At 34.5% G+C, this 12,725-nt stretch overlaps 1 protein-coding gene across 2 annotated transcripts in view; it reads left to right on the top strand.

Moving 5' to 3' along the window:
• Positions 1-12,725, top strand: part of LOC105320057 (DNA ligase 1) — a 30,037-nt gene that overhangs the window by 366 nt on the left and 16,946 nt on the right. The window contains exons 1-7 of one of the 2 annotated variants that reach the window (XM_066066743.1): positions 829-896; positions 3,319-3,372; positions 3,596-3,785; positions 4,308-4,404; positions 4,496-4,704; positions 6,442-6,553; positions 6,650-6,712. In XM_066066743.1, coding sequence (XP_065922815.1) covers positions 4,353-4,404; positions 4,496-4,704; positions 6,442-6,553; positions 6,650-6,712 — 436 coding nt within the window. In that variant the 5' untranslated portion in view covers positions 829-896; positions 3,319-3,372; positions 3,596-3,785; positions 4,308-4,352. Of the gene's footprint in view, positions 1-828; positions 897-3,318; positions 3,373-3,595; positions 3,786-4,307; positions 4,405-4,495; positions 4,705-6,441; positions 6,554-6,649; positions 6,713-12,725 lie in introns of those variants that run through there. The other variant, XM_034455329.2, reaches the window with a different exon arrangement.

The raw sequence follows: 12,725 nt of genomic DNA, 5'->3' as shown, positions 1-12,725 counted from the left end.
TAATGGTTATGATACATACAGCGCAACCCCCTACCCAGAGAGAGAGAGAGACACACACACACACACACCGGTACCTGTTGTAGCTGTGTAATTTCCCACTTTTAAATTTAATGGTCTGACTATATGCAATATCTACATAATTTTTTTTTACCTGTTTATTTTTTCATTTTATTCCTTTTTATTTAGATTAAAATGTCCTATTGTTTATTTCCTCCCTACTCATATACTTACCTGCCTAACGTTACTGTACATGCATGCACAATTATTTAGTTTAAAATTGATCGATATGACAGTAAAGTATAGCTCTTGCTAGTATATATATATAAAATCTCAATATTACAAAAAGATTAAAAACAAATCATATGTCAATGAGGCAGGTATCGCAGACTATACTGAAATAGCCAGTACACTCATTTGTTTGATCCACCTCTAAATTTATCGCGGGAAATATAGCGCGAGTGCACTGTGACGTCATCCATGACTTTGTTCGTCTTTGTTTACGTTTCTCGACTCAATACGAAGGTATGGAAGCATGTAACAAATCTTTTGAGTCTCGCCAAAGCACATGCCACATGCGGTACTCAAAACGTGTCTTCAAACTTTAAGTCACCGTAAATTACGAGTTAAAAGTCTGCCATTTTTGGCATAGCACCACGGGTGAAAACATTAGAGAGCATTATGGGACGTAGACAAAAAATTTTGTTTGATGAACTGTAGGTTTCGATCGTTCTTTTTCCCGCGCACACTGGTTCTTAGAGCTCGCTTCGCTAGCCGGCGCTGCGCGCCGGCGAGCTGCGCTCACTATTATTTTTATAGGCCTTTTGTTGTTTCAGTTTGTTGACAGGCTGTTCTAATCGCGGAGATTCTGTGTCCCCAAAAAGGGAAGAAGGGATACAGTTAAATACTTTCAGAGATTCTCACCTATAAATCATTTATATTTTTGATCCTTAGGTCTTATGGGTTCACCTGATATACAGTAAATGACCCATGGAGAACATCATCGAATTTCAGATTGTTTACTACATCTGACCAGAGACATAAATAACATTTATTGTTATAGTCTGTCCCAAGTTATTGCTTCCATCAGTTTTTGATGATAAAAATACACATACCTGTGAAAGAAGTACGGTTGAAATCGATGAAATGGAAAATATCCAAGATATCTTCATTGAAACATTATCTCTTTTCACCCATAAAAGTTTACAGGAACGAAAACAAATTTCTTACGGAGAATTATAATGGGAAATGTTGACATCTTTTCTTCATTTGGAAGTACTCAGGACACCTCGCACAATTTTTCAATGTTATCATCTGGGTTTATTAATACCTGATGCAATGCAAAATCTCCGTAGACTTTCTATTTTGGGATTTGTATTGAAACTTGAAGCTGTAGAGGGGGCATTTCAAAAGAGATAATCTGGACATTTTTCATATTAGTGGATGAACAGAGTTCGAGCACAATTCAAGGGTATTTATTATTATCGAAATATCAAGCGAAAAGTGGTGGAAGCAAAAACTCGGGACAGAATATATTTATGTTTCTGATCTGAAATGTTGGCTTCATAATCAGATAATTAAACATTCGTTTCAAAAACTCTCCAATGATGGCGTCCTTCATTTTGAAGACTTTATAATCAACCTAATTAAACTGTTTTGGACCCATCGCCAAAATGGGATATAATAGCCTGTTCAGAATATAGTATCTCAGATGGGATATAAATTTAAAGTGCAAAAAAAAAAATTTCATTTGGTATATTTTGATAAAAATCCATATTAGGCCTAACAAAAAAATGTGTTTGTTTACAGTTACCCGACTGATCCTATATTTAATCGCTGACCCTAATTGGTTTTTTTCCATCGTTTGAAATCCCGAAGTCGCACGTGGGTACATTTAACTTTTATATTCATCTTAATTGTCAAGCGTTTGAAATCGAAAGCGAAAAAAAAAAATGGCGTCAACATCTACGTCCACGTTCTCTGCAGTTCGAAGAATGCGCACACATAAAGCAAATGAAGTTGATATTGGCATTGCCGAATAACATGACATTTATCCAGGTGTTCAATCGATATCATGGGGAAATGAAAAGGTTCCCGATTTTGAAGTACGAGGCAAACAACATGGAGGCAAAGATAGTTTTGACCACAGGAGTCCGCGATTTTATCAATTTCTCAAAAATAAATGAGAAAAAGGCATTTGTGAGCGTAGCGAGCGAAGCGACAGGATGGCAACACAACAAGTTTTCTAGATTTTCTTTATTTCGCTATCCAACCTATATTGAACACCAGACATCAACTCCGTGGTGTTATCTTATCAATTTCTTGCATTTATTTCCCTAAAATTATCCTTCAACATCATTTTAAATCCATTTTTGCACATCTTGATCATGGCCATGTTTGATGCTTGTGGTGTTCAGTATCATGTTTTTAAAAAAAAAATAATGGGTGTCTGTTCTGTATAAAAACTTAGCATATCGAGCCATTTTCAAGGAACATTCTGCATAAAATAGTATAGTCTATTGCACTATTGATACTATTACTAGGCCAGGCGCAGATCGAAAATTAATCCTCAGGGGGGATCTCTACTAAGCATGGTAATTGTTGCAACAGCAGACAAAAACTAATGTTTTGTATTTCTAGAACACATTTTATCCACCAATTAATGAAGATAAAGTTTAAAATCAATAAACCTCTAGATTTTATATTTGATTACAAGTACCTAGATTCTATAAAAAAGACTATAAACAAGGCACGAATTTTACTGCAAAACTGAAAGGGTTAAATAAAACCACGTGGTCTAAAATTTAAATGACAATAACATTCGCAGGGGTGCATATGGCAAACAAAAGTAAGCATGGCAAAAGAGTTTTGTATTATCAGGTTATGTGACGTTTGTGAACAAAAAATCCTACCTACCGACCCTATTTTTTTTTCAGCAATTAACAGTAAACAAACATATTTTTTTGTTTGGCCTTAATGTATATCAAATGCAACAACTTTGGTAGACAAGTTTTCCTAAACGTCTATAGTTCATCAGATTGTTCAAAAGAAGTTTCAGATATACTGTGGGATTAATCGCTGTAATAGTACGGTTACAAAAAATGCTTACCAAAAGTTGCTACATTTCCCCTATTCTGATGCGGATATACCATAGGGTTAGCATAATAAAAAAGTTCTAGTTTTTTGCACTTTTATATCCCATTTGGACGATTGGTCCCAACCTATTATAATTACATCATGTTTGATAGACTTTTAACTTGTAATCTAATGTAGTAATAATGTACAGTTTGTCTAATTTTAGTTCTATTTATCATCACACAGATCATTTTTCTCATCTCCAAAGCCCAAGAAAGATGAAACACCTACTAGCAAAAAGTGAGTCGGATTTATTTCATTAGATTTAGATTCAAAGCAAGAATACAGTGATTATTGCATACCACCTACATCTGTTCTTGATATGCAAAGTTATTGTTCAAGGAGAAACTACTGCTGATTATATTTGAAATTGATGGAAATTATATTCCTGTTGCTGATTCTAACATGATATATTTATAGTTCCCATATACTGTTGAATCAAATGTTTGATTCTCTTTAACAGTGCTATTGAAGATGAAGTTGAGGACGAGCGATCTCCCCTGAAACAAAATAATGGATCCCCGACAAAGGACTCGCCTGTAAAGGCGACAAGAAAGGGAAGGAGATGTCGGGTTATTGAGAGTGATGACGAGGAGGAGGGAACTAAGGAAACAGAACAGGAGAACCAGTCAAACAGTACTGACCCGGTCAAGGTATATTACATATCAGCAAATCCTTGGTATAAAGGTTCTGATATACCTAAGAAACAGATTGGCCTATCTCATATTAAAATAGAGAATGGCTAAACCAATAAATGTACAGACTACATTTTATCTTATTTATAAATATATATTCAAAACGTGCAATAACGTTTATATTTGTGCTCATGGTGCATGAATAGGCCATGTGTATTCATCAGAAATTGAACGTCGCAGATTTCCAATGCAAACATAAGGGGAAATGTACACTGAATGTGAATATAATACTTTTGAACTGTTATAAGGTCTGTGACTAATTAAGGGGTTATAGCGATGGCAGCAATGAAAGAGAAATATGGCAGATAACTTTCTAGGCTAAGACTGCCAATATTTTTGATATTCAAAAATCACCTGCTACATTTTACACCTTAGACATATCCAATTGCTGAATTAACTTGCAATATTTCAGTTAGAAATGATTATCTAAGATTGGGAAAATTAACTATTATTAATATTCCTTCCTTGTGTATATTTCAGGTTAATGGTGTTGAAGACAAGAAGACAAAGAGTGATGAAGTTGAGATGATTGAATCACCGGCAAAGTCTCCATTTGGACTTCCAATCAGAAAAACAGGTTATTGATCATAGCTGGATATTTATTTACATTTACACAGTATGCTTGAATAACACATATTAATAAGTTAGATTAAAATTGGTTCTTTCAGCCCGGAAAAGTATGACAACCCCCAATAACAAGAAGAAGAGTCTGTCCTTTAGTCCTCAGAGTGAATCGCCGGCCAAGAAAATCAAGCTGGAGAAGGAGGAAGAGCCAGTCTCCAATGAAAAGTCAAATAAAAATACAGAGGCTGATGAGGTGAAAGTTGAGGTCAAGAGGGAAACTGTGGAGGAAGACATGGAGATGGAGGAGGCAAAGGTCGGTGTCAGAATCAGGGCAATATAAATTTAAGTGGACACAGTAGAAGGCAAAGGGTGGTGTGAGAATCAAGGCAATATAAATTATAGTGTCACAGCAGAAGGTAAAGGTCAGTGTCAGAATCGGTGCAATATAAATTATAGTGAACACAGCAGGAGGCAAAGGTCGGTGTTAGAATCAGGGCAATATAAATTATAGTGTACACAGTAGGAGGCACAGGGTGGTGTCAGAATCAGGGCAATATAAATTAAAGTGGACACAGTAGAAGGCAAAGGGTGGTGGGAGAATCAGGGCAATATAAATTATAGTGAACACAGCAGGAGGCACAGGGTGGTGTCAGAATCAGGGCAATATAAATTAAAGTGGACACAGTAGAAGGCAAAGGGTGGTGGGAGAACCAGGGCAATATAAATTATAGTGAACACAGCAGGAGGCACAGGGTGGTGTCAGAATCGGGGCAATATAAATTATAGTGAACACAGCAGGAGGCACAGGGTGGTGTCAGAATCAGGGCAATATAAATTATAGTGTACACAGTAGGAGGTAGCTGCAATAATGAAGCCCTCTCCTGATTTTTTTTTTTTTTTTTTGGGAGAGGGCTACAACTCCATAGGATCTCCATAATGGTGCAAGTGCGGGAGTGATTCACTCCCGCAACGATTTCGTCTCAAATTGTTTATAGATGACAATAACATTTGCATTTCTTACCTGAAGTCAAACGTTGTAGATGTCTATGGCATAAATTAATCCAAAAATATCAAGTATAGTCCATATTTGGCATATATCGGTTATTTTTCGTGTATGTCAACAACGAAAGTTGAATTTGTCCGCCATGTTTACTGACCTTGACCAGTTTTATTTTGGGACAGCCAATGAGAATTCAGGAGCGGATCTTGAACTGAATATAGGAATTCCCCTATTTTAAACATGATTAACGCGGTAAATATGAATTTTCCATTATATACCATTTCCTTAAATGATGTTTTAGTGATATAACGAGGTAAGATCGATTATTTACACTGACATTCACATTATCAAGCCCATCAAAACTCCAAGTGTACATCCCATAAAATCATGCGAGAACTGTCATGGCTGCTGTAAAAGACGACTGGTAAACATGCTGATGTGTTTTATCTGGTTTTGATTTATATACGGTTAGTTTGTTCAACCTGAATATTTAAAGAAAGTGAAATATAAAATCGATCTTTTCAGACCGAAGTCAGTCGCATTAAAAAATTAATTCTGCAGCATTACGGAGATCCTGTGGAAATGTAGCCCTCTCCAGTAAACATCAGATATAAAAAATCGGAGAGGGCTACATTATTGCAGCTAAGTAGGAGGTAAAGGTTGGTGTCGGAATCATGACAATATAAATTAAAGTGGACACAGCAGGAGGCAAAGGTTCGTGTCAGAATCAGGGCAATATAAATTAAAGTGGACACAGCAGGAGGCAAAGGTTTGTGTCAGAATCAGGGCAATATAAATTATAGTGTACACAGAAGGAGGCAAAGGTTGGTGTCAGAATCAGGGCAGTATAAATTATAGTGTCCACAACAAGGTATTTTAAAAAAAACCTTTTCAAAAAGATCCCAGACAATAAAAGCAATGCATAAGATCTACGAGAAAAGCAAGGCATTTTTATTAAAATTTCCGTGTTTATTTCTCAATCTACAGTAATCGGTTTAAATCTGTAATAATGATGTTAATTATTTGGTTGTCATGTCTTATTCTAAACAGGAAACTAAAACAACACCAAAGTCAACTAAAAAATCAGCAAAGAACCAGAAAAAGAAAAAGGAAGAGAAATCTCCGAGTACAAAACAAAATAATGCTTCTGAAGAAAAGAAAAGTAAGTAAGCATAGGTATTTTAAATTTTCATGAGATTTAAACTGACAAACATGTATAGTAAATTTAGAAGTAGATGATCCTTTGTTTTAAATTCAGGTTCAAAGACCACAAAAGATACTGCAGAAAAGAAACCACAGAAAACTTTTCACAGTTTTTTTGGTAAGTTTTTTTCTATTTATGTCTTATCATAGAGATTTACAGCCCAGTGTTATTTTTTCCTTTAGGCATTAGAATCTCTGAATAAAGATGGCAATGAAGAATTCTAATTTTGCTTTTATTAATGCTTTAATATTTTTATGCCCCCCTTCGAAGAAGGGAGGACATATTGCTTTGCTGCTGTCGGTATGTCGGTCGGTCCACCAACAGCTTCCGTTCATTTTCTTCACAGATAATGAACATATTGAAATGAAATTTGGTATACAGGTTAATCATGATAATATCTAGGGTACGAAGTTTGGGTACGATTGAGCAATTTTTGACAGAGTTATGTCCCTTGGATGTAGAACATCTCTATTTATTTTCCGTTTTTGTTAGCTCACCGAGACGAAGTCAGGGGGAGCTTATGCTATACCCTCGGCGTCGGCGTCCGGACCTGGTTAAGTTTTTGTTGCAGGTCCTGTATCTAAGCTATTACTTGTCTTATCTTCACCAAACTTGCATGGATGATGCATCTGGACCTACTTATGGACTTGAAAGACTTGGATGCTGAATCTGAGTCCTAAATTTCAGATGCTGGAGGAGGTTAAGGGTGTTGGACCAGGTTAAAGTTTTTAGCTCACCTGAGCTGAAAGCTCAAGTGAGCTATTCTGATCACATTTTGTCCGTCGTCCGTCTGTCTGTCCGTCCGTCCGTCCGTCCGTCCGTCCGTCTGTAAACTTTTTACATTTTGAACTTCTTCTCTAAAACTGCTTATCCAATTTCAACCAAATTTGGCACAAAGCATCCTTATGGGATGGCGAATATAAATTGCAGAAATAAAAGTACGATCTGTATTCAAAGCGGAGAAAACCTTGAAACTGTAGAAAAAGGGGGGTGCATTTTTAAAAATCTTCTTCTCAAGAACTACCGAGGCAAATTCAACGTAGTTTAGCATAAATTATCCTTATGGGAAGGAAAATATAAATTGCAAAAATTGAGGTCTAATTCAGTTTCAAATCTGAGTTATTACGAAAATAATGATAAAGGAAAGGCGTGTTTCAGCTTCGGTTCGGTTCGGCATCCGGTAAAATGGGTAGGCAAGACTTGGCCTGGTCAAAACAAAAGATTGGCAGTTATTTATCTGCCAATCTCATTAAATTTTCAGGATATTTGATGGACCAGTTATATTTGTATTCGCTGTAAATATTGCCGCAAAATAATGCGTATTTGGAATTGACGATTGCCGATCTACCCCGGCTTTTATTTTGCCACGGCCCGGGTTTGCATACCCATTTTACCAAGACTCGTATTCCATACTTCTAAAACGAGGTTCTTTGTTTAAAGCAGCCATGACATTATACGAAAAAGGGTCGATCTGACTATGATGAATTTGCTTGTTTATGCAACAGTTCGTGTATGAAGGGAAATTTTTGAAACATGCAAAATATATTGGTGCCGATTTTGTGAAGTAAATTGAGGCTAAATATTTCAATGCGTTGACAGATTTCACACATGACGTTGGTGTTAGCTAGGACTGATTTTCGTTTCGTATTCATTATTTATGCTTTTAATTTAACCTGGGAACTCTCGTATTTCGTGATTTTTACGTATCAATTCAAACAGAGACTTCGGTAGATCAAACAGTTAACTCTTTACCTGCGCAAATTAGGCAAAATCTGATGTATCAAAAAAGTACTGAAATACAATTCATTCTATCGGTAATTCGGCATTATCTTTTGCGTAATGGTAGATTAATGCAATAGGTTTTGTTGAGATCGATGCTCGGCATTTTCTCGAGTTTATTCAGTTTAAATAGAGTTTGATAACGCTGAAGGAAATATGTAGGTATATATACATGTGTATATATGATTCATTTCGAAAAAATAAATTGTGTTCTTTATTTGTTATATAGTGCATTCATGTTTCTTGTGTTTAATTGTTTACAATTTCTATTTACTAACCATATTTGAGTGTTAAGCTTCGAATTATAAGCAATTAAGATACAGAGATTTGCTCACAATTCTATGTTTGTACACAGATCTTAAAAACTAAAGATTAAAAAAGTAAAAAATTTGTCAATATTTATTAAGAAAATTTTCAAAGTCTGTTCTTCCAGAAACCAATTTTAACAACTTATTGTATTGTAAACTTAACCTTTTTTCGTCATTATTACTCCTACTGTACATGTGATCCTTGACTGTGTTTGTGTACATTTGTATAAACTGATTTTGAACCTTAAATACCAATGAACTGGTCTTGAGTGAATAAAAGAATTGAAAATCTTAGGCCATTCTTTTTTTCCATTTTAAATGCTGAATAGGAAATACCAAGTTAAAAATCTTAAGCTGAATGTAATAAAGTCATGTCAACAAAAGTATGACTCAAACCTAGGGAAACTGTGAGCTCTGTATCTTGCTTATAATTCTACGATTGACGCTGAAATTTTGGTTGAACATTAGAAATTCTATATGAATTAGAGTATGTTAAATACTTGTACAAAAAAAATAAAAGAATGATATTCTGTATATACCTACTCTCTGGGGTCCCCTCATTATACAATAAATAATGTGAAATCTACATCAATTTTGATAGTTTTTCAGACACGAGTAAATAAAAACGACATCTTTAAAACAGTTTCCATAGTTTTGACACATTTCTGTTATGGGGATAAAATAATTATCGCTATTCCTAAGAAAATATCACAGCGGAAAATTATCCTGGTTTGTACGCGAGGTAAATAACAGTCATTTAATTATAATGGAAAACAAATGAAATTTTTGAATGTTTTAATTTGAGGAATTGAGCACATTGAGGTACAATTTTCTTCTTCACATCTATACTTGAAGGATTTTTTAAATAAAATACAATAACTATTATATATTTTTTTTAAATACAATAACAAGTAAGTAGTTGATGAAACAAATGTACCTATATGCTCTCATATATTTTGATCGCTTTACAAAGTGTGTGTGTGGGGGGGGGGGGGGGGGGGCAGAACGAAAATATAGGGAATTGGAAGTTAACAACTTAACAGTGTACCCCTACCAAATGTTTAGTTTTATATCTTGCGTAGGATTTTCTTATTCTGGTAAAAAATAGTATTTCATGAAGGTACAATGTCAAAGATTACGTGTATGCAAAAATAATTGTAAAATTCGAATACTTGACAATATTTATTTTTTGTTATTCTACCGAGGGACCATATGGCACAATATCTTTTGAACGCCAATTGTTGCTCAGGTGAGCGATGTGGCCCCATGGGCCTCTTGTTGTTGCAGGTGCCCTTTGATAGCAATATCTAAGTTACTGCAGGTCCGTACTTCACCAAACTTGCATGGATGGTGTGTCTTATGATACTGATGCACCAAACAGGCTTGAGTGCTGAATCTGAGCTATAGGTTTCGGATGCTGGAGGAGGTTAAGGTTTTTGGAGCTGATTAAAGTTTTTGTTGCAGGTGCCCTTTGATAGCAATATCTAAGTTACTGCTGGTCCGTACTTCACCAGACTTCCATAGATGGTGTGTCTTATGATACTGATGCACCAGACAGGCTTGAATGCTGAATCTGAGCCATACGTTTCGGATGCGGAAGGAGGTTAAGGTTTTTAGAGCTGGTTAAAGTTTTTGAAACAGGTGCCCTCTGATGATTATATCTTAGTTATTACTTGTCCTAACTTCACCAGACTTCCATGGATGGTGCGTCTTATGATACTGATGCACCTGACAGGTTTGAATGCTGAATCTGAGCCATAGGTTTCAGATGCTGGATATGGTTAAGTTTTTTGGAACAGGTCACATGTTTAATAGATAATAGTACTTTTTCAAACTTGCATAGTTGATTAAACTGTAGTATGAATGAATGACAGAGGAAGCTTCAGATGCAGAGCTTGATCTCCAATATCAAGGATGCTAAAAAATATATCTTAGTTATTACAGGTCCTAACTTCACCAAACTTGAATGGATGGTGTGTCTTATGATACAGATGCACCTGACAGGCATGATTGTTGAATCTGAGCCATAGGTTGCAGATGCTGGAGCAGGTTAAGGTTTTAATTTCTAGTGCCCTCTGATGATGATATCTTAGTTATTACTGGTCTGAACTTCACCAAACTTGCATGGAGATGCGTCTTATGTATACTGATGCACCTGACACGCTTGAATGCTGAATCTTAGTCATAGGTTTCGGATGCTGGATGAGGTTTAGTTTTTTTGGAACAGGTCACATGTTTTATAGATGATAGCTTGCATAGTTGCTTTAACTATATTATAAATGAAACGCAGAGGTTGCTTCAGGTGCAGAGCCTGATCTCCATTATCAAGGATGCTAAAGAAATCTCCTACCTCACTCAAACCTGCTCGATAGATAAATGTGTTTGTTGATATATGATATAACATGATTCCTATGATATAGTATTGTATGGTATGAAACGATATTGTTAAATATGATACAATATAATATCATATGTAATATTATAAAAACTAATATGATACGATATGATATAGTATAATTTTTTTTTATATTTTATGTAATGATATTGTATCATGATATTGTTATGTATAGTATTGTATATTATGATACAATATTGTATAATATTATATTGTATTATTAATTTATTTTCTAATCACATGATACTATTACATCAGATATTGCAAAATATAATAATGTATATTGATACTATATTGTATATTCTATAATATTGTATCATACGATTTTGCATAATATGATATTAGTTTCTGTAATAGAGAATTATATCACATGAAATTGTATAATATGATACTGTTATATTATATAATATCGTATCATACGATATTGTATAATATGATATTGGTTTATAATATGATATTTATCACATCACATAAAATTGTATTGTATGATATTGTAAAATATATTATTGTATCATATGATACCATATGTATAATATAATATTGTATTATATAATATTTTACTTTATCACATAAAATTGTATCATTTGATATGATACAATGTTGTATCAAATTATATTGTATCATATGATACATTGTTTTCCCTTGGACTGAAATGTCACATTTTCATTGGTTTAAACATAGCACGTGATTGCCTCATATATCTCTATATTTGTTCTGTGAGAAATAATATTAGGCAATATGGCAGTCATTAGTCGACGCTTCGCTTACTCATTTCGACATTTCATAGTATTTAATACATAAACCGCATGCCGTAAGTTCTTAATGTATTTGGAGTAGTTGCCCTTTGAAATTCTTTAAAATTAGAGTAGTTGCCCTTAGAATATTGACGTCACATTGTTTTGTCTGGAGCAGAACAAAATGGCAGCGTCGAAATTTGCTCAAATCTCTGCAGAGGAAAGGGAGGAAACATTTAAAATTGAATAGCAACAAAACATTGTAAGTAAACATGGGTAAAACAAGGATTTTTAAAGAATATTTGAAAGATGAGATTGAAAATTTTGAAGAGTTTAAATGAGTTAAATTGGACGAGATGTTGGGCATCTTGTACATGGCTTTACGTAGATCATCGCTATTTGTGAATAAATATGTCTCTTGATAGTCCTCGGGAAAACAAAACACTTATTAGGTTAGTTACTGACTCACTACGGAAATATATTGGGTTGATCAATCTCATAGACGGCTCGGCTTCGCCTCGCCATCTATGAGATTGATCAACCCAATATATTTCCGTAGTGAGTCAGTAACTAACCTACTACGGAAATATATTGGGTTGATCAATCTCATAGACGGCTCGGCTTCGCCTCGCCATCTATGAGATTGATCAACCCAATATATTTCCGTAGTGAGTCAGTAACTAACCTAATAAGTAATAATATCATATTATGTATCAAAAATGATACAGTATCATACAATATCATACTATATTATGCAATATAATATATGTTTCAATGTTATGATGTATTATGTAATATGATATTGTAATATAATACTATATTATATTGTTTTATATATTATGATATTGTATTATTTGATCAAATACAATAACGTATAACACAATACAATGTCATATCATACGTTACAATATCAT

This window comes from Magallana gigas, chromosome 7, assembly GCF_963853765.1.
Source record: "Magallana gigas chromosome 7, xbMagGiga1.1, whole genome shotgun sequence".
NCBI lineage: Eukaryota > Metazoa > Mollusca > Bivalvia > Ostreida > Ostreidae > Magallana > Magallana gigas.
The sequence above is the reverse complement of the archived record's forward strand: the minus strand, read 5'-3'. Positions and strand labels throughout refer to the sequence as shown.